Raw genomic sequence first — 22,648 nt, 5'->3', positions numbered from 1 at the left:
TATATTGACCAAGAGCATTCCTTTTCAACTTATAAATACAATTACATTGTTAAACCTAGAAATTAACATATCACTTGTATATTTTAGTAATCTAATCCTTATCTCTTTTACCTGTCTTCCATTAAAGGCTAAACGGAGGTTTAATTAATATTTTTTAATCGTCATTTACTTTATCCTGCATGATGTACGATTGAAAACCGTCTGAATATAATTAAAAAAAGGAGAAAAAAATTGCAGTAATATTTACCGAGAATTCCAACTGTTCCAATGCTACTGAAAAGTTGAAGGAAAAGAAAAATTTATATCAAATATCGACAACTTATTCCAGCTGCTCCAAAGAATAAATGGAGCAATCTCCACCATCAAACAATTTCTAAGAAAATAGCAAGATTGGGATCCTTGTTCTCATAATTTATTTTAAGCCTCTGAGAAAAACAGTAAAATTATGTTTGACAAATCTTAGTGACTTGCTGATTACATGGAGGATGGAAAACCACAATGAAACTCAAAAATAGGAAGCAAAATGAGAAAAATTTGGAGGTAGGAGAAAATTAGCCTGTGAGAGCAGAGTTGAGTGCACTGTGAACATCAACACCTATCTGAGCTTCAGCTTTCTCCAGGTCAGTTGTAGCTGAACTGAGCTTCTGGTTGAACTCTGCAAGGCCCTTCTGGACCAAGCTGGGGTCAATTTGGTCGATTGGCACAGCCTCAACAGCAATTATGTCAGCAACAGAGTTTGCATGGATAAATGCAAACCCACTGCTAACAAAGTATTTCTTGGTATCATTCCCATCATGAACCGATAAGACTCCAGGCTTTAGTTCTGCAATTGTAGGTACATGTCCAGGCAGAACACCCATTTGCCCAGTTGATGCTGGAACTATAACCATATCGACCTGAGACACAATATGGAGAGTATAACTAAACATTTTCCCCAAAAGAATAATAAACATATGGAAGGGTTCTACATGAACAGAGCTCTGGAAAATGAAATAGATAATGTAACAAGCTCAAGGCTCAATCTTGACCACCAAAGTCATTAACAATGTAATGATCCCTCATGATGATGACAAACATAGTGGATAAAGTAACCCTATCAATCCGTCAATAAAATCAGGCACATTACAGATTGATAACTTGTTATAGAGAAAACAAGGGCCTAGAAATCACTGCAGCTTTGCTTGGCTAACTGTAAGATAATTGGAGGTGTTAACTTGCATTGTTCTGATGTTGGGAACTAACCAACCATTCTTAGTTCCTAAAAATCCAAGCTACCACAATTGACAACTTCAGAAGTTACACTGGATCAAACTGGATTCATCCAAAGAAGGAAAAAGGGAAGAAAAGAGGGGGTAACTGAAGCGGGGATTGTGATATAGACAGCATCCTAGGGTTAATGAAATTTTCCCCTCAAACTTTGAAGGTCTAGCTACAATAACAGAGTAGATGTTTCACTAGCAGAAGTGAACTATATTAGGGCGTGGCTGGGAGCCATCCTTTACCCTCTTTTTCTCCACCAGCTCCAGCAACTAAAGTGGACTTTTCCAATAACTCATCAAAAGTGATCAAACAAAATGAATTATACAAGCATCTTTAATAAAAAGTCAGAAGCAGCGGATTATGGCGCTTCCTCCAATCCCCTCTTCTTTCTCCTCTATGCTCTTTCCAAACAAACGAAAACACTTTTCATACTGCCTTTCCTTTCATCTCCCTTTCTTTTCAATCCAGTCACTCCGCATCACTCTCAGGAAAAATTCCCAAAAGGGACACAAAAACCGCCAAAGAAAACACAGATAAATTTATTCTGAGGAATTAAATTCTTCTAGTCTAGACATTACTAAGGGATATAGCCCACCATCCCACTGCACATGCAGGGCCTTGTAAGGTCAAAGACACCAGTTATAACAAAGCTAGAACTGTCAATCAAAATCCACAAGCACTGACTTCATAGGTGTGAAACTCAGAGAAATAGCAGCAATGTCACTAAAATGAACTCGATTACAAGTCAAACCATTTATGCATAATTACTCTAAAACTCATTAAGCAGAAAACCAATGAATGTTAGTCCCCTACTAAATGATAACTATTTTGTGCTCTCACACTATTTAAAAACCCACAAAAAATAAATTACCTATATCAGTTGACTTAAACAGAAATGCAAAGATAATTGATCAAGAAACCCGTGAGCGACAAATCCAACAAATCAGATTCACAGACATCAGTGACTAAAATGCAACTGATCAACCAGCACTTTCTAACAATTTAAGCGAAACCCAAAATAAACAAAATCCCAGATGCCATAAATCCGGAAAAAAAAAAGAACAAAATGAATTCACACTATTGAAACCAGATCCAAGCAAAACCCAAATGTCAAAACCCTAATAACAAACTCAATCACGTCATCACAAAGAAAAACACTCCAAAGACAAGAAGCTCAACAGAGTGGGTTTTATTAGCAAACCTCCTTAGCGGAGAGCTCAGAGGCGTAGGGAAGGACGAAGTTGACGGTGAGCTTGGAGGGGATTGAAGTGGGGGTTTGTGGGCGAGGGGTCATGTAAACCGATGGAGTCTTTGGCGGCTCCATGTTTGGATTCACTTTCTTCCATGACTCAACGAAAGTCGAATCAACGGCGGGCGCGGCTGGGACCTGCGATGAGAAGGCGCGAGACCTTGTCACCGCGCTGGCTCGGGCCAAGAGGCGTGAAGCTTGCCGGAACATTTTCGGCGAGAGCGTTGATTAGCTTTTGGGAGTGTTTGGTTTTGCCTTTCGAATGGGGAATGCTGGAGGGCCGTGACAGAAAATGACTACTGGTAATTATTAGAGAATTTTATTATTGTTTTGTCTTTTAAATTTCTTTTATATATATATATATATAGAATAAATTTAAAAATTTTAAAAAACAACTATTTTAATATAATATAATTTATCTTATAATAGATTAGAGCGTGAATTTTTGTTATAATTTTTTATTTTGATAGAATATGTGATCGCTTTAATAACAGAAGTATGAAGAAAATAATTATTAGTGTAAAATACACATTTTATTTTTTATTTTTTTAATCCATTTGATTTTGTTTTCATGACCTTGGGTTTTTTTAATTGTTTAACAGACGCTAATTTTTGGCGTAGCTTTAGGGAAGCCCAGGCCTAATTCGAAATCAGGTGACGCGAGCCAAAGTTACTCCGGTCTAGGCGTTGGCCGGGCCCGGGCCCACTCTCCAAAAGGCCACAAGTGTTATGATTTTTAACATAACTCTCATTCTTGAAAGAATAATGTTTATCCTCAAAATTTCGATAACATGAAACACATCTCGTTAATGATGACAAGTAAAATCACAAACACCGGCCACATGACAATTAATAAGAATAATTATTAAAGAAAAATGTATTGCGACTAAAATGCCATTGGAGGATTTTTTTTAATATTATATATTAATACTCTTTAGGGAAGGAAAAGGAAAAAAACAAAAAAAAAAAAACTACTGAATATAACCAAAATTATATGATTTTTTTTTGGGAAAAAGATAATGTGAATTCTCTTTTCCTTTTTTTTTTTTTTTTGGGGACAAAAATGATAATATATTGTTAATATTTAAATGACAGCAACAACAACCGTTCCCCCCACCCATAATTAGAGATGATTTATTCATTTAACAATTGGACAAATTGATGAATTCTTACATAAGCATAGGAGATAGACTTGTACGTTTGAGGTATCAGTAACAGATGTCTCTACTTAAAGATGTCTGTATTTAAAATAAATTCGAATCACATCCTAATTCTTTAGAGATAACCTGCACCCCCCCCCCCCCTCCCCCCATAATTAGTATTTTCAATTAATATTGGAATAAATAACTATCCTGTGTAAGCACGTTTGGTATGTCAATAAACTAATATTGATTTATTAATTAATGTTATTCTCAAAATTTTGATGATATAAAACATGTTTTATTAATGGTAAAAATAAAATCTCAAAAACCTAACACATGACAATTAATAAGAATAATTATTAAAATAGATGCTTTACATTTCAAGTCACGTACCAAGTCTCAACCACATAAGCACGTTTAATACGTCAATAAACTAATATTGATTTATTAATTAATGTTATCCTCAAAATTTTGATAATATAAAACATATTTCATTAATGGTGAAAAATAAAACCACAAACACCTAACACATGACAATTAATAAGAATAATTATTAAAATAGATACTTTATATTCCAAGTCTCAACTGTGTAAGCACATTTGGTATGTCAATAAACTATTATTGATTTATTAATTGATAGTTAAATATAAAAAAATAATTAAATATTTAACTTTTTAATTTCGTAATATCATAACTATAATTTATATGAAATTATATTAAAATGTGGATTTGAGAAAATCCATCTTAAAAGAATAAATTGAAAAGATAAGGACAAATTTATATTAGCCGAAAACGAGTAAGATAGATTTTCCCAAAAGGACTAATATAGATTCTCCACCTCCACCCAAACCCAAAAATAACTAAATATCTCATATTTGATATCATTTATTGGACCAAAGGGTGGCTGATTGATATGATATTTAAATACATAACATATAAAAAGATCTGAAGATTGGAAATATCATTCATTGAGTTACCATGAATAGATAGATTACCATGTAAGACCAGATTTTGTGCACACCATCAACATTCATTAAGCATCCTATAAGACACTATATAAACTAGTAGCACCTAACATGAGATTCACACAGGATAACAAGGGGGGGAAAAAAGAGTCTTATATTTGTAGGGTTGAAATTTGGCTTTTGGTCAGTCAGTGAGTGATTTGATTAACTGGAATTTGAGATGAATTCTGGCCGGTTAGCGTTTTACTAGTGAAAACAATCGGAGAAAGGTTGTGCATGTCCTATTGTTTTCTGGTAAATCGCTGATTCGATTAGAATTCGACTCTCAAGATAAAGATTGAAGCATATTCTTTGTAATGGTATTTTATCCTATTGAATTTCTCTTCTTCTTCTTTATATATATATATATATATAATTCATGACATTATTAACTTTGTTTATCTTATTATATTAAATCATAGTATAATTATTTTTATTCAGACAAAATAAAGAAAAATGACTTTCTTGGCCATTGCAAACCACCAATCCGTCATTATTTATTTTCTATTGAGGTGATAGATGATACTATTGGAATCCTTCTGACTCAATCTTACCAATGTCTTTATCATTAAATTTGCATAGATCTAGCAAAGAGAATTTTAACACTACCATTTATGAACTTAGCAAAAAAATTACTCAATAATCCATTGTGGGAGTAAGTTTATGTTTGATACAACTTATTTAATGATCATAAGCGTTTATTTAATGTCATAAGTTCTTACCAAAGTTTTTATTATTGTTTGAGTATTTTTTTTTTTTAGTAGAACTTTTTAAGATTAAATCTGCTGCTCAAATTTTAAACTTTTAGGAGGAAGTTGAAATTTTTTTTTATAAATATTAAAATATTTATTTATCTAACAATCTTAAACTTTCATTGATAATTGAACAACTAAATATTATTTAAATAAAAATAAATAAAAACTTTAATTAAATAAAATTTTTTTGAAAAGCCATATAAAACGGAGCTTAAATCATAGAAAAGTACTTATACTTGATCGTAGCATTGATTTACCCAATACTCTAATCATCATTTTTCAACAATTGCGTAGATCTAATTACGATAATTTCATCATTACCGTTTATGACCTCAATAAGGGGCAACGGCTGGATGGTTATGGAGACAGGCATGGGCTGTGGCGCCTACAAGATTTTTGAGGAAAAAAATAATAATAATATGCAAATTTTAAGTACTAAATTGTAATAGACGTTGAAAAATATTTCGAAATTAATTACTATATTCCCAGTAATTATTTTTATGTATCACAGGTCCTATTTTTTTATTTTAGAAGGTCAATCACTTACTGTACCTTTAAAAATCCTACAAATTTATTATAATTTTTTACAATTTATGTTTACTCACAAGTAATAAAAAAACATATTTCCCTTCTCTATTGTAATTTGAATGGGGATGAGAAACCTTAAACACCAACATTTACTTCTATTATAACTTGAATTCAAGTGATAGGTGGCACAATGCTATTCACGACCTTTGGAACTATACTGAACGGAAAAATAATATTTTATTTTATCTTTTAAGAAGTCAATAATGAATAATTTCTAACATGACCATTTATACCCACAACAAAAATTAGGCGGGGATTCTTGGCGGTGATACATCACCACATGTGGCTATGTGACTGCTGCAACATAATGAATTAGCCGAAACTTTAATCACCATTTTTGGATGGTTGTATAAATCTGAGAATGATGTTTTCAATGTTACCATTTATGACCTCAACGAAAAACGTTGGATGACGCCAGACCGCGGGCTCTCAACGGCCTGCGATTTAATTATTTATAAAAATAAATCAAAATGCACTCAATCAAATATAATTGATTGAATAATTATAAGTTTACAAAATTAGATTAATTATTTGTTTAAGATAAATTTAAAATATTTTTATGGTTGACCCCCTCAGTTCTTATGTATATTGTATTATAGGGTGGTAAAATTTACCATTTCCTCATTATGACCCCCACCGCCGCCTCCTCAGGTTTATAAATTCCATGCTGTCGCCCAATGAAATTAGGGATGGCAAAAATCCCCACGGGGATGGGTACCCTCGGGGATTTTCCCCATTCGGGGAGGGTACGGGGATAATTTTATACCCAATTTTTTTTTCGGGGAGGGGACGGGGAAAATTTTTTACCCAACTTTTTATTCGGGGAGGGGACGGGGATGAGGTGGAATCCCCATCCCCTACCCATTTCCCCATTTTAATTTTTAATTTTATTTTTATTTTTAAAATTACTAATAAATAAATAACAAAATTATAAATATTGTTAAAAATAATAAATATCAAAATAGTTGTATGTTGGGAAAGTGGTCACCCTTTGCCGGGAATTAGTTGAAGAGTATTAATTGAAGTTTTCACCAACTGTTTATTGCTTTGATTATACTGGTAGTAGTTCTTCTACTAGATCTACAGGGGATTCTTATAAGAAAGCAACCAAATGGATGACAGGTTTTAATGATTATGTAAACAATGGAGATTGTGCAGTTGTTGCAGATGAATTAGATTCATATTTGGATGAGAAAGTTATATCTCGGATGGAAGATTTTAATATTTTGAGTTGGTGGAAGACAAATGCTAATAGGTATCCTACATTAGCTCGAATTGCTAGAGATATTTTGGCAATTCCAATTACAACAGTTGCTTCTGAATCAGCTTTTAACACTAGTGGTAGAGTTGTGAGCTCATACCATAACAAACTTCATCCAAGCACATTGGAGGCCTTAATGTGCTGTCAAAGTTGGTTACGAGCTTACAATAGCGGTATGAGTTTATTTTAATATGATTAATTTAAAATCGAAAATAAAAAATGTATTAGACTATTAATTATTCGGGGACCGGGGACCCTCGGGGATCCCCTGTTATTATTCGGGGAGGGGATGGGGATTCTCTCAAGCAATTTTGACGGGGACGGGGAGGGGACGGGGACATATGCAAAACATCGGGGATGGGTATGGGGAGATTGGTCCCCTCCCCTCCCCTCCCCATTGCCATCCCTAAATGAAATCAACAATTTCTTCACAATTTATGGCCCCAATTGAACTGAAAATCCTGGTTACGCCACTCCCTCAACACCAAATAGAGTTTGAAACAAGTAAGAGGGGACAACTGGCCGTCTACAAATTTTTTTGATATTGTTAAAGAATAATCTGAAGAATTGTTGTGTTGTAAATAACAAACTAATAAATCTTCTCTCTACCCTCCACATAATTTTCTATCGACAAGTACTTCAGCACCGTACTTACAAAGTTGGAAAACTGCACACCTATAAGGCTATACCCAAATGCTTTGTACAACTTTGGACATATTTACACGGAAAAGCGCCAACGGAGCAGAAAGCCTCTTCCCTGTCACGTTTAGCTTGATAATTACAGAAGCAGAAAATCATTGTTACTTTTCAGGGCATCAAGAGCTAGGCTCATGAGCCCAGAAGGCGTCTGGATCCGGGCAGAACAGGGAATAATCTCCAATTTCCAGATTGGCTATGTGCCCGTCAACAAAACGTGCTTGTATTGATTTGAATATAACAAGTATTGTTGGAAGAAGCCACCAGTTATCACCCTCCCTGCGAAGATTCAATTGCTCTTTAAAATCTGTTTTAGATAATTGCTGTGACAGTGAAGGAATGGGAACAAGTTGAAAGCGATACCTTCTTATGAACCATGTATTTGCCTTCTCAGAGGGCCGAGCAAACCAAAAACCATAGTGACAAATACCAGAAATGAAAGCCACAACCTGCAAGGGGCAAATATAATCGCATAAAATATCAGAAATGAATAAATATGATTTTTTAAGGCCGGTTAAGATGAGAAACTGATCAAAATATTTCAATCATGGGATGAAAAACGTAGTTATAGTGAAAAGTACTGAAGCAATAATAGTAGAGCTTACAATATTGGATAAAGATGTAGCATTCCACAATGCGTATATACGAGTGAGTGAAGATCTTCTAGGTTCTTTACTAAATAAAGCATTTAATCCAGCAGGGAAGGGAGAAAGCAGGGATAGAGGAAGAACAAGTAAGACAGCAAGGAATGCCCCAAGAGAAATCCAGTAGAACTCCAGTAAAGTAAGGAGAGTAATGGACAGATCCGCCAAAAGCATGATTGTAATCAGAAGTTGAATTGTATCCTGAAACACAGAATTTCAAGTGTTGGATGATAAACAATAACATTGTATTCTCTGCCCACCATTCACATGAAAAATCCAAGATCATTAATGTACCTGACGACCAACGGGTCTAGTATTGTGCAATAATAGAGAAACCGGAAAGAGGAAGTCCCTTTTAAATTCTAAATACTTCACAGTCGTATGATTTATAAGGCCTCCGTTAATTCCTCCAGTTATCTTCTTAAGAGACAATGATTGATTTGTATACAGCCAACTTTGCTGCTGCTTACGGCTCTTGTCTGAACACGCAGCAATTTTCCTAGAATTTGATCAATAAACAACCAAGTCAGTAAAATCTGGGTGTTAAACATAAGCACAGAATTGGCTAAGTGATCATTGAGTAAGAATAAGATCATTATTTGGACAAAACAAATTGATGTCTGACTAACTATTCATGATTACCTTGGATAATCAATACTGTTATCCAACAAATCAGAGTGCTGCATATTCTGAAGAGAATAATCACCTGCCACTATCAGGATACCAAGCTGATAGTAACCAGAGGCAGTTGGTTGAAACCATCCCAGCTCAATTTTAACACCATGAAACTCAAGTTGGGGATTCCCATGACTATTAATCCAATCAATAACAGGAACCAACGCAGACCGTATAGAACCTTGCCTCACAGTCCTCAACTGAGCATTTAGACCATCCACCAAACGACTCCAAACAGTTGCTGGGACATGCTGAAAAAAGATGACATATTTTTCTCCCACTTAGATATCAAAATCAACAATAATAAAGAAATTGAGAAATACAATGGACTGCTTAGAGACCTGGCCAAGAAGATTCGTCATCATTGCATCATTGTGAAGATTATAAGGTGACATATAGCTTCCATTCCCACCAAATATAATGCACATGGGAAACCTCTTCTGTATAATTGATACAATATCCAAACGCTTCTCATCACCACCAAGGAAAAAGTCAATGTATGCAACCATCAAGTCCGGTGTAGCTCCAACCTGCATGAATTGCCATCATAAAAGATAAAGATAAAGCTGTACATCATCTAACACTTATAAGAGGTCATAATACCCTTGAAGAATATACTTGCTCCAGTTTGTTTACCTCTCAGATAAGGGGGATGACTCCCTTCGTAAACATTCAAGGGACACAGCATGATCAGATGATTAAATATGCTTAAATTTTATTTTTCTCAGTATCGTATCGAATGAAAAGAATAGAGACAACGTGCACATTAAGTTCGGGAAGTGACGTGACTGCTCCAACCCATCTTGTGTGCTACTGGGTAAAAATCTTGTCAACACAAAAGCTAGAATAATCATTGCCACTCTGAGGCAAACCTACTGAAAAATATTTGGCCACATAAAGACGAATGATTTGTGACAAATAAATTGTCAGAAGCTAAACTGCCATGTCATAGCAGATTATGTCAAGCATCAAGAAAATGCCTGTTCCATACATCCGCCATCAAACTCAATTTGGTTGTACAACATAGCCTAAATACAATGGACTACTCATGATCTTGATAAAAGATAATGGAACTGACTGGATGTAGCATATAAAGGAATTAAATGAACTGAACTCCACTGTATTTTATTCTACTTGTTGGACACATCCCAATATAGCCTGGCATTTGGCTGGCTAACATTGCCGTGTATCTTCCAGATGCCTAGTTGAACAAGCTAGTGAAATCCCTATTCTCTATCCCAACTTTTTACATTATGAGTTCCACAAATGAATTCTAGACGTCAAGGAAATAGGAAGGTAAGACCACTAAAATCAGAAACATGAGAAGTCAGATTTATCCTCAGAAGCCTGATTGGAGTCGGTGGTAGTAAAAGTCTCTAAAATTCACTGCAAATATACTTGGAGAAAATTGTTCTACAAAAATAATGGTGAAACGTCATACCTTCATCCCTTTGTATAGTGCTCGGGATCTGCAAGACCGGAGACATGAATGATCATATTCAGACTTGACATATTCCTGAAGACGATGAATTTTATTTCTGCGGCGCCATTGTTTCCAGGACCAGGCACAAGGATATGCAAGCACTGTAAGTATACTATGGATTGACCCCTCCCACCAATCATATGCAGCAACAGAGTTGATCTCATCAATAAATCTGTTAAAAGCATCTTCATACCTGCAGGTCAAATATAATTGCACATCATAATAAATATCATGAATCGGAAAATAGAATAAGTGGATGCTAACATAATATTGCACTTCCAATGATATAGGCTTCAGAAATCTTCACAAAGAAGTGTACTATGGGCCAATAACTAATCCAGTACCATAATTGCCAACAGGCGGAAAAGTTGCTTAAAATTGGCCAGGCTTACCAGCTCCACAGGTTTGAGTAAAAAGGTGATGTTTTCAAAGATAAGAGTGATACCATATTTTTATCAAGATGTAAGGTTAGCCCAGAAGTATCACTATATTACATTAGCATCAAGTTGCAACCATCATATGAGGCTCCTCCAAGTTAAACTATTTTCTTACACAATCTCGATAATTGCATTGGGTGGCGAGTAAGGAAGATGCCAGGGTTCTCTAAAAGTATTGGGACCCATAAAGTACATTCTGTGGACATGGCTTTGAGTTTCTTCAGCTCGTGTTCCTCGTACCTAGTTTAAAATAAATGTAATGCACAAAAGTGGCATGAGATGCCGAAACTTCGAACTCAGCAGACATCATAAATTAAACAAAGGGATAGTTGTCAATATTGTACCTCTGATAGGGAAAGAAGATATGGGAAATGGTGACGACTGTGGCGCTCTATTGAATGTTCTCTATAAGAAGGACTTGATCCAACCAGTTTGATTCTCAAAGTACTTAACAATAGAGCAAGAAGCACCAAAATGCATGACAGAAGAAGCACAAAAGGCCATGGTCCTCCAAAAGTATACATCAATTCTTCAAGAGGTGTGTAGCATTTTGGCATCCTGTACTTTTCAGATATGCATTCATAGGGACAGAACGGCTGACTAACCCCTCCTGAAAAAGATTACCTTTTATGTGAGTTAACAGCATGAAAATATTGAAGAGAGAAAATGTTATAGATAGAAAGAGAGACTCTCTAGCATCTCTAACAGCATAGACCAAAAACTACCTCGTACATATATGAAGTTTGCCCGTCTAGGAAGAAGTTCAAGAGAGCAAGGTGTGCAAAGACTTTCATCAGAACCTTCCATATCTTTGTAAGTGCCAATAGGACATTCCTGTAAATATGAATTGAAAAAAAAAATCAAGAAATTATTACTTTTCTTTATGATGTATGTTTAAGCCATGAATACAGTAGAAGCCAACTCTATTTTGTTAATCAATATAACTTTTGCTTAGAAGAAAAGAGGAAGGAGGGAGGGAACCCATATGCCAAACATTGATGTCTTAATCTGTAGATATGTCACCATACCACTACAATGAATACACCTTCTAAAAGTGGTCATGGAAGAAAATTTAGAGACAGCTTTAGAAGCACCACATAAGATAAACAATGCTATTCTCAAGAATCTTTGGAAGATTTCAGTAGGTACATGCAAATTGTAAAAACTGTAATTATGTCAAGACACTTTACCTTAATGCCCAAGAGTTTTAGTAGAAACAAGATAAAAACACTAATTTTCTTATCGAAGAAGATAAACAGAAACTTATACAAAAAGAACACAGAAACACAGAAACCAAAATAATCATACCTTGCAGAATGTACCATAGAGACCCTTTGGGCATTTTTTTCCGGTAACTGTGCCCACTTCCCCAAAAAGACCAGTATTGTCTGCAGCACCTCCACTGTTGAAAGCATAGATGAAGTGATATGTTATCAAACAGATTTTCTATAATGAGAAATTCAATATTTATATTACTTGAGATTTCTTATTCTGATGTATAACATGCAAGGGTTAAAACCAAAGACGACCACACCTACAGACCTAATAAAAGGATTTACAAGGAGAAATGAAGGACACTGAGTGTGTTATAGATCATTAACAATAAGACACACCTGCTGTTAATGGAACCACTTATAGTTGCAACTGGAACATATTCAACCCCACTATCAATCTTAGACCAATGAAAATGAACTCTCCCACCTCCACCCCCACCACCGCCAGGAGGACCACCACTGCCCCCAACAACAGATACAGATGAGTTATCCTCTAGAGTAAGCTCTTGCAGGAAAAGAAGGATTGTCCCACCAGAACCTCCTCCAAGTCCTCCAATCAGAGAACTGTTACCATTTATTGTTTTTTTACCAACACTTTCACCATCCGCTTTAACAGATCCATAGATATCAAGCCTGAAAAGTGGCCACTGAATGGAGCCCATAACTAGTAAAAGGGAAAAATAAATCAGTAATATGATCCACATATAATGCCAGGGACTCGCTGCATGAAAAGCATACCATATGATCGCCAATTTGCGACCACAATTATTGCGATTTCAGAAGTACTAGAATTTAGAAATTTCACATAACAGAAGCAGAAAAAGAAAGTATTCTCTGAAACTTATCATTCGTAGAAATATCAAATACATACCGATCATTCCACCTCCAATCGCAGGTGCGTACGACTCATTGGGGCCCTCAGCACCACTTCCCAACTCGCAGGGAAGATCTGCATTCCCATATTTATGACCACCATTAATTAACCTCCCATTGAAAAATCCCGATCCCCCTCTTCCCCCATGGCCGGCTCCACTACCTGCTCCATGGGAATAAATACCCTTTCCCATACCTTCACTGCAACCTGAAAATATCTTCTCCTTATAGTTAGAAGCATAAAAAATAAAAAGTTGAAGAATAGAATATCCTGAAGATATTGATGCTAGGAATATTCCCTCTTACCCAATTCTGATGCAATAATCATGCCATAAGTATCTACAATGATAGTTCTTGCCCTCTGGATGTGAACAATGCTTCCCTTGATAAGGCCACTTACAACAATGTCCTCAACACGGCAGATCTATGGAACACCACACAAAACCAATTGTTAAAATAGATACATTGCACAAGATAATAAGTCTTATTGTAACTCTGAATTTCTCCACTAGGTGTTGCAATGAAAAAACAGTCTTTTCTCATCAACTGCATAGTTTGCCATTTGGACAAAAATTTCAATCACTTTCAATGCCTTAGTACTTCATATATGCATGACAGGAAGAAGATTAACATCAGAATATAGTTTTCCAACTAATACGCTTTCTGATTATGACATTTCTTACAGGTCAAAAGTAAACACGTTGAAACATCCCCCCAAAATTTGTCATAAAAATGAACATGCCCATGTCTATAACAGATGCTGCTGAGTATAAGCGAAACTTACTTGAAGTGAAAAGGACAGTGTGTAATTAACATGGCAATCATCTGGAGGATTTATCAGATCTATTGGGCATGTCTGTCTCTTACAGAGTGATTCTGTAACCCTAAAAAAAGAGAGAAAAAAAAAGGAATTGGAGTTTATGCCAATGCACTCTGTCAAAATGACCCAAAAAAACTGTAAAACCCACAAACTAAACAAAAATTCCGTACTTACACATTTCTACTAGCATCATCATCCAATGGAGCTTGCAGTAGAGAACCTGTCCCAACCTGTTTGTGCAAGGAGTAGCGTAACAGTTACCCCCAAGCAGGACTCAGAAACGTAATAATTCTATATGAATGGGACAGCATTACCAGCAACAACCGGTAAAAAAAAAAACCTTTCTTCTCCTTTTTCTTCTTTTTGTTCACAGGAAACAGAGAAACTCATAATTAGAAAGGGCATAGGCAACTATGGCAACATTACTTCCCTTTGAACAGTTAGAGAAACAAGCTCATGGGAAGGGCAGAGGCAACTATTGCAACATTACTATTAGTAATAAACGTATGTAGAAATAAATGACATAAAGCACTTTCTCACCAATCTCAGACATGTCTAACAAAACTGCAGCCCTGGCAAACTTTTAAAAAATCTTTTTTTCAATTTGTTACAATCTACAAATATTTACAATCTGGGGTCTTCTAGGAATATGAATTTCATACGCATATAGTAGGTCTATCAAGCATAGCGTGGAAATCTACACCAATAAGAGGAAGGCCCTCTACCCCATACCTAAGGAGATATATTTACTCCCACTAATATACCCACATTTGTGGGAGGGGATTTTTGCGTTGAGTCCACTGTGAGAGAACTCAAACTAGGCCAAGGCCTTAATGGCAACAAATCTTTGATAACAAGCAAGAATAATGGCTTACAGTTATGTTATAAAAAAGAGACAATGAAAGTCGTTGGCCTTTGATTGCATCACCCTGACCAGTCAACTGCAGCAGTCCTTGACCATATAAACCCAAGTTTGCATTTGAACTTATAACAGAATTCTCCTGTAAAGACAATACATCATAACAAGTGTCAGAATTTCAATCACCTGCATATTAAATAGGTATTTAAAGACAAGGAACAAAACTCAAATTGAAGAATAAGGTTTTAAACCACAACATACCGTGAGAACAACTAGATTCCTGACTTCAAGTACAGAGGTGGTGACAATGGTATTTCCACCACCATCAATTAAAATTTTGGAGTTCCACATGAGTAACATTTTGATGGCAACTCTAAAGGCCCCAAAAACCTTCATTTTCAAAAAGGATCATATTACATCATCAGTTTAGAAATAAGATGTACAACTTGCAATGGAACTTCAAGGATTGCAATAAAAAAAATCCTATATTAGATTTTTTTTTTTTTAAAAAAAAGGAACAAAATGCGCCAATCAAGCTAAAAAGCTACAAACAAATCACAAAGGTTTTACAAGTTCACGCCTTCTTGTTCACCATTGCAATATACAAGTATAATGAGCCCTGACAACTTCAATGTTCAAAGTTGCAACACAATGAGTCGTTTATTAATGATACTAGATTCTTAGTGCATGAGCTTTGGATGGCAAACTTTTGAGTACTGCATCAACATCAATAGCATAAGAGAGCATCAAACAACATTCTCTAAACACAAAACAATGATACATGAGTATAACAAGAATTCTTGGGATTCCCTGGGGATTCTTGATTGGTGCTAAGCTAACTATAGTGCAAATTCGTATCTCTTTGATTAATAAGATCCAAAAGGTTTATCGATCGTAGGGGGTGTTAGGGTGTAGATCGATAATAGGCATATAGAAATTAAAAATTTATAAGATGAGTCCCAAGGGTAAGAAAGGTTCACAAGATTCTTCCAAAGTACTGCTAAACACATTCCAAATATGTGCAACTATTCTACAAGATATGAACTGCATGTATCTCAAAAAGAAAAAAAGCGCAAAAAAAAACTGTCGGTACCAGAGAGCATAAAATAGGAACTTAAACATATTCTATATCCCAAAAGGCACATTGTTGAAAGAAATAAAATCAGAAAAATCTTGGCAATATCAGAGGCTGATTAAATAACATTTTTTTATCTTTCCAAGGAAACCTCCATTCAGTAATTTCTTTAAAACATAGAATATAGAACCAACTTAGATAAAAGCATCTCAACCTACATCCGATAAAACCCAACTCAGGAAGTCTCACATCTCAACCATTGAGTCACATATAGGGAATCTGTTTCTCGTTCACTTCTGTCCGGATCTGTTTGAAATGCATAAAGCCATTAAATAAATTTGTACTAACAGTCACAAAGATTAACATACCTTTATGACAGAGTCACTCATCAAAAGTTCTTCAGCAACAAGTTCAAATTCTGAGACTGGGTATTCAGATAATCCAAAGATAATGCTGCCTCCGCGATATAGACTTATTTGGCCTCTCACCTTCAGAATCAAAGGGGACCATATATATTTATATATCAAAAAGTATGTTTCAACAAGGAAATAATCAAAGAGACAGATTTGAAAAGCTTGAATATTGAATAAGGAAAATTATAAGATGACACTCTGAGAGAGAGCTAGAAACCTAATTAAGAAAACTCACACGACAGAACATGATAGAAGGAAAAAAAAAAAAACATAATCAAAAACCAACTCTAAAGAAGAGCAAGTCTTCCAGTATCTTCAAATGAAAAATGGGCTCCTATAAACATAAAATTCTCATTTCCACAAAATGCCACACCAAGCAGAAAAAAGAGTTGAAAGGTCTCCACCAAATTCTGAAGGTATCTCATGAGCTCTGCTGACTTAACCCCTCGTAATTATTGCAATTATTACCTTCATCTTCATTAAATTATGCTCTCAAAATCACAAATGACAAGCAGTTTACGGTTTCTAAAGCCTTGAATAAAGTTCTATAAGCTTGTCCTTAGTTGAGGCCCCCATCTCACAGATGTAGAAGTAAAAGGAAAATCTCCAAATTTGGTTTCCAGACAACAAAAACGTGTATTCAGCATTTCATTGTAGGTCACTGATAAAAGCTTGGAGACTTTAATCTTAGAGCATTGAACCAGTACTCTATTCTATATCCTCTGATTTCATCGTATTTGATTGATTGATACATGGACTATCAGAGTTGCAATTTTTTTGAAGGAATCATTGGCTTTCTTATACTCTCCTCCATACCTCTTTCTTCTTTGACAGCTTCTCCAATGCATTATGTTCACTCTCTATCTCTGCACTTTTACCTCCTCAAACCCCACCATTTTCCCGTGCACCCTAAATAGTTGCAACCCCTAAAAACTCTCCTCTTTGCAATGCTGTATCATAAACTCATTATCCCCTAGCCCTAATACATGCAATATGTAATCAACTATTTAGTTACCGTGCTCTATTTCTCAGATTAATGTTTACAATGAAGACACAGGAACTCAACCAATATTTATGGTCCAACATTGTTTAAACAACAACCAAAGGAAAATTACAAACAATAGCCATTTTACCCTTTTTTTTCCTGGTAGAAAAGTTAGCCATAATACATGAGCAATAATCAAGATGAACTATAAAGGAGTACGAATGCATGGTCATTCAGTCACATTCCATAAAATAAAGAAATTGCAGCAGTAGACACTACATATAGATCTCTGACATTGTTCTACTGTAACCTTTAATGTGATATAAAGGGAAGAAGAAATTTCATAAATTTATGAAAGTATACGAGTTTTGAAGAACACAAAAGATAAATAACCTGAACTCTGGTCCAACGTAATGGAACCAAAACTTTTGCATTGTTCTCCACAAAAACATTGGACCATATAGGTCTAGTAGGAAAATCAAGCAAAGGAGTCTCTGTTTCCGTCGTGACATTATCATTGCTAACCCTTAAACTCCGTAAATATGCATTAAAGTTTGTACCAGCTGCTCCAGCATTCTCGGGACAGCCAATACTAAAACCACCTGCCACAGAAAAAGCACATAATGAAGCCTAGCACAAAAGTCTAAAAATTTCCACCAGTACAAGTAAACCATACAACAATGTAAAAGCATTCATTTCGAATAAAAACATTTCCCTGGGAAGATTCACATGAAAATGGTTTTTATGAAGACAAAAGAAAATACTGAATGCACGCAAACTAGGAACCCAATGTTTAAGTGAAGAAAAAACATTTGAAGATACAAGCTTATGAAGGAATGAAGGAAGATATGGAATCTCACTGCATCAAATATTAAGAAGTCAGTAATTTACACATCTGAAACTTAATCATCAGTCAACAATTATGTCAAGATTGTCAAAGATTAAAATCTGAACCGATATTGATTTGCAATGGTTTCAAGGAGAAAACCTCAAATAGTTGGAATATATAGTATAAAAAACAAACATTATTCAACTAGCTCTGTTTTTTTTTTTTTAGTGTGTGTGTGCTAACTATGTTATTGACATCTTCGACCATTAACACTATTCTGGCACCTTCACTTATTTCCATTCTATGATGCTTTTCAGATCTTTATTGTCCTTTTCCTTCTACAGGATATTGCTTTAAGACCAAACTGACAATCTCTGTTTCTCTCTATTTTAACACTACCCAAATTATGCAACTAACAGATATTTGTCTGAGATTTTTGTTAATAAATAAATCAAGTCCTATGGATAGTGACATTTAATATGTGGACCTCCGGATCTATAAGAAATTTAAGACTCTTACATAAGAAAGATATATTTAGCAGTTGTCTAATCTTTGCTTCTACAACCAGATACAAGTGTGATCAGAACGAACCATGCACAGTAACTTTTATATCTTCTTGTATGCTGTAACAGTCCAGAGATACCCTTCCACCTCCACCCCCACCCCAGCCTCGGCCACCTGCTGCACTTATAAATCCATATCCCTTCCTGAGCAATTAAAACAAGCAGCAAATACTTGAGAAAAAATTTCGAAAGATGAAGCATAATTTACTAATTTATGTTTTGGTAAGTATCCAGTGTCTACCATCAATTGGTCCAAAGTGATGGTATAAGAGTTATGAAAGTATTTCAACATTCAAGTTCAGTGAATTGTTAAAGAATAGAAAACATTAAAATGTAAAATCTTGAAACAAAGTATGCTCATTCACAATCATTGAGAGTCGAGATATTTGGTTCTATGGACACAAACAAAGATCATCTCATCCCCAAGTTTAGTCTTACTATAAACAAGGACCAAAATGGTATACAGCAGAGTGGGACATCTTATCAATAAGAAAACAGTAAAATAGAGAAACAGGATTTACGAGTGTGTACATCAGTAATGTGTATACTGCTAGCCAGCATTTGAATTTTTTTTCAAGTGCTTAATTAGTAAACATTATTATCAAATGTCTTTGTCAGAACATAGACTCATGTACTCACAACTTTACAGCAAGAACATAGATGCTTCCACCAGACCCACCTCCTCCCTTGAGTCCGCCATCCCCACCTTCAGCAGTTACTGATCCATTCAAATACAGCATGTCCTTCACTAGAAGCTTAATACGTCCCCCACCATTCCCTCCATACCGATATTCAGCAGATGTGCCTCCACCCTTACTCCCATAACTCCATGGTTCAGACAAAGTTGACCAGGCATAAACGTCACCACCCCAAAAACTCGTCTTGTTATTTTTGTGACATGAAGCGCCTCGGCCTCCATGCCCTCCACCTGCTCCATCATATCCTACTGGAGTACCGCTGGTTGGAGAAGGTGGCAATCCACCTAAGGATGTTGTATTTATAGAGGAATTGAGGTCCATAGTTAAATTAGCCGCAGAGACAACAACTGAACCGGCAACGATGGCTGCATATTGACCCATATTAATGTTGCCGGACATATTAAAAGTAATCTTACATCCTTCTACTGGGCACACTATTGAAATTTTGGGGAGTATCTCCAGGTTTCCAGTACCATAAATGTAAAGATCATAATTCAGATACAAGTTTGAATTTAACAAGCATGTAGTATTCAATGATCCAACACCTTCCAAATCTCCACAAGATACCGAATCATTCAATTGGGACGGTAAAATTGATGTTTCAACAAAATTCAAAGTAGTACTCTTAAAATCATCCTTTAAATCTGAACCAAGATCATGCAACCAGTTTCCAGACTGAATGGCCCTGCCAAGGTACTGCCCTGAACTAAAAGAAAGGGTAGATACATAAAGATACCCCAACAAAATGCGCCACCAAAGGTAACTGCGCATTAGAAAAGGATGCATAACCACATGCAGTGACTGAATTTCAGAGTTTCAGTCACACAACACAAGCATAAACATAAATCGACCTCAGTTTCAGCTATGATTTATAATCATACGTCAAGAATATAACATCAAGTTAAATCAGCTTTTAGGATTCAAGTAGCCCCAGTTGTTCATAGACATGATTTTTCTTGATCCTGTCCATCCTAAAGCCAAGATGCAAACAAATCTGTCCTGCCACAAAGCAAATAAAAACTGAGAAGAAAATCATGACTGGGAAATTAAAGACCAAACAAGAAAACAGATGAATAATTATCATCTAGCAAGCTAAAATCTGACATCAAAACATGATTAAAATTCTCATTTGGACACTTTCCGTTATGATGAACTTGACTGGTATACACATAGCAAACACATGAAATAAAACAATGGTCTACGACTTTTTAACTCCCAAAGAAGGATTACAAATTAGAGATTATTATGTTCAAATCGTACTAGAATTGAAGCATTGTCACTATCATCTTAAGTTCATGTAATACAAATAACTACGAATGAAACATGTTTACTTTCTCTGCCAATGCTACAAGGAATTGTGTTTCACTTCAATGTATTTTTCTAGAACTTAATCCTTGGAAGGCCAAAAGGAAAAACTAAACTTAATGTCTGACATATCTTCAATTGGAAATAGTAGCAGTTGGATTCCAGCCCTAGTAAGCTTGTGAACATTTGCACCTTCACTAAATATACATAAATCATTCAACAGTGCATTACTAGGATAACAAAAATAGTTCAAAAGTAACAGTTCATACAGTACACTGCATTGCATTATCCAAATAGATATATATTTTAAGTCTATTCACACAATGCAATGCGGATCACAAATTCAAACTGAAAATGAAAGCAAAGCAAAGTGATATAGTGTGTATTGAAAAAAAAATCACTGAAAAATCACGGCATCTGCCATTTCATTTGCGAATTTCAAATTCGCAACACAAAACTCGAATATCAAAACAAAACTTGATTTAATAAAAATAAAAAAATGATGTAATTACCATTAAATTGGACTTGAGTTACAAAATTAAAATTAAAAAAAAATAATGAAGCAGAAACAGCGAGAGAGAGAGAGAAAGTACCGTTAGGGAAAGCGAAAAGCTGAGCCTGAGGAAATGGAGTGAATCTCATACGCGAAGCTTCTTCGCTTTTCCTTTCCACGATCAGAAATGGTTTCTGCTTTGCCTGCCTCTGTCTTTGTTTTTTATTTCTTTGGTCGCTTTTTCTTTCTTCTTTTTTATTAAATTAAATTATTTTATTTTATTTGACTGAGGATAGAACAGTTAAGAGAAGGGAGCCAGTAAAGTGAAAAGTCTCCACGAGTCCAAGCTACGTTAGGATAGCTGGACTCTGCGTTGAGATCTACTGAATGATTTGTTAGCGACCCCGACTTCCATTTTCCGAATACTCAAATGTTGCCCTCTAATTGTGCCTTGATTTTCGTTTTTGCCACTCCTTTAAGTACAGCATTTAAAATGTGTTTAAATTTTTAAATTTGATTTTTTTTATTACTAACATTGAGATGATGTTTATCCTAACTTATTCTCAACAATTACAGTTATGGTTGCATCCAAATTACTATGAAATCTATTTCCTTGAACTTTATAATTTATAAGAATAAATCATAGGTGTGGTTATGCAATAGTTATTTTTATCAATATTGACTCATAATATAACTGATATAGTTATAATTACAATTCAATGGGAACTATAAGAGAGAAATTAGCTCCACCCACAAACTACTAAGAGAGATGAAAACTCTCTTCTAAAATATATATTAAAAAATTTAACTCTTACAAATTACTCACAAATTTCTTAGATACTTGGAAGAATAGTAGCTCGTTCTATCCACAAACTAATGAGAGAGAACTTAGCTACTAACTTTACGCACTAATTAATGAGGAGAAGACAAGAAAAAAGAGCCATTGATGCTCGAACCCAAACTCTTTAATTTAACTTCAGAATTTGGGACCAATGCCAACAATTATTCGAATTATTTAAAAGGGGAACAATTTTATATTTTTATTAATTTAAAACAAAAATAGTCATGATTTTCAATAAAGAATCATTAAATGACATAAAAATTATATTTTTTTATTTATATTTAATTTTAATCTTACCTTTTAAAGTAAACTTGCTTGACTTCATGATATCTCCTCAAAATATATATGCAATAGAATATGGGGTTACTGAAATTTAAATTAGTTTAAATTGAATTATAATCCAATTCTTTTATTTGTTTTGGTAAA

The 22,648-nt window shown here is 35.0% G+C and overlaps 2 protein-coding genes across 4 annotated transcripts; both read right to left on the bottom strand.

Annotated features, from left to right (window-relative positions):
* Positions 1–281: 281 nt before the first annotated feature.
* Positions 282–2,825, bottom strand: LOC102614928 (ATP synthase subunit delta', mitochondrial). Its single transcript, XM_006476977.2, has 2 exons — positions 2,462–2,825; positions 282–896 (listed from the first exon to the last, which is right to left on the bottom strand). The coding sequence occupies exons 1-2, from the start codon at positions 2,717–2,719 to the stop codon at positions 552–554; spliced, it is 603 nt and encodes a 200-aa protein (XP_006477040.2). The 5' UTR covers positions 2,720–2,825; the 3' UTR covers positions 282–551.
* A 4,408-nt stretch (positions 2,826–7,233) lies between these two features.
* Positions 7,234–21,728, bottom strand: LOC102614341 (uncharacterized). 3 transcript variants are annotated; one of them, XR_003065363.2, is made up of 24 exons: positions 21,482–21,728; positions 19,525–20,582; positions 18,914–19,029; positions 17,887–18,095; positions 16,464–16,583; positions 15,282–15,410; positions 15,037–15,162; positions 14,336–14,391; positions 14,126–14,225; positions 13,648–13,765; positions 13,340–13,549; positions 12,808–13,132; positions 12,503–12,596; positions 11,920–12,028; positions 11,539–11,804; positions 11,310–11,434; positions 10,716–10,950; positions 9,616–9,804; positions 9,242–9,525; positions 8,894–9,098; positions 8,561–8,800; positions 8,319–8,404; positions 7,869–8,234; positions 7,234–7,785 (listed from the first exon to the last, which is right to left on the bottom strand). XR_003065363.2 is itself a non-coding variant. In XM_006476975.4 (23 exons), the coding sequence occupies exons 2-23, from the start codon at positions 20,367–20,369 to the stop codon at positions 8,075–8,077; spliced, it is 4,347 nt and encodes a 1,448-aa protein (XP_006477038.2). In that variant the 5' UTR covers positions 20,370–20,582; positions 21,482–21,728; the 3' UTR covers positions 7,787–8,074. The 3 variants fall into 3 exon arrangements, 2 of the variants coding, with proteins under 2 accessions (XP_006477038.2, XP_052293199.1); XM_006476975.4 differs by lacking the exon at positions 7,234–7,785 and having other exon boundaries at positions 7,787–8,234; XM_052437239.1 differs by lacking the exon at positions 7,234–7,785 and having other exon boundaries at positions 7,787–8,234; positions 19,525–20,577.
* Positions 21,729–22,648: the final 920 nt, after the last annotated feature.

This window comes from Citrus sinensis, chromosome 3 (assembly GCF_022201045.2).
Source record: "Citrus sinensis cultivar Valencia sweet orange chromosome 3, DVS_A1.0, whole genome shotgun sequence".
Lineage (NCBI taxonomy): Eukaryota > Viridiplantae > Streptophyta > Magnoliopsida > Sapindales > Rutaceae > Citrus > Citrus sinensis.
The sequence above is the reverse complement of the archived record's forward strand: the minus strand, read 5'-3'. Positions and strand labels throughout refer to the sequence as shown.

Excerpts from the sequence above, each read along its gene's own strand:
- LOC102614928 (XM_006476977.2), bottom strand. The coding sequence starts at position 2,719 with ATGTTCCGGCAAGCTTCACGCCTCTTGGCCCGAGCCAGCGCGGTGACA. Across the intron at positions 897-2,461 it reads CTGAGCTCTCCGCTAAGGAG|GTCGATATGGTTATAGTTCC; the intron begins GTTTGCTAATAA and ends ATTGTGTCTCAG.
- LOC102614341 (XM_006476975.4), bottom strand. The coding sequence starts at position 20,369 with ATGCATCCTTTTCTAATGCGCAGTTACCTTTGGTGGCGCATTTTGTTG. Across the intron at positions 18,096-18,913 it reads TATAAAAGTTACTGTGCATG|GTGGTTTTAGTATTGGCTGT; the intron begins GTTCGTTCTGAT and ends TTTCTGTGGCAG. Across the intron at positions 11,805-11,919 it reads AAACTTCATATATGTACGAG|GAGGGGTTAGTCAGCCGTTC; the intron begins GTAGTTTTTGGT and ends AATCTTTTTCAG.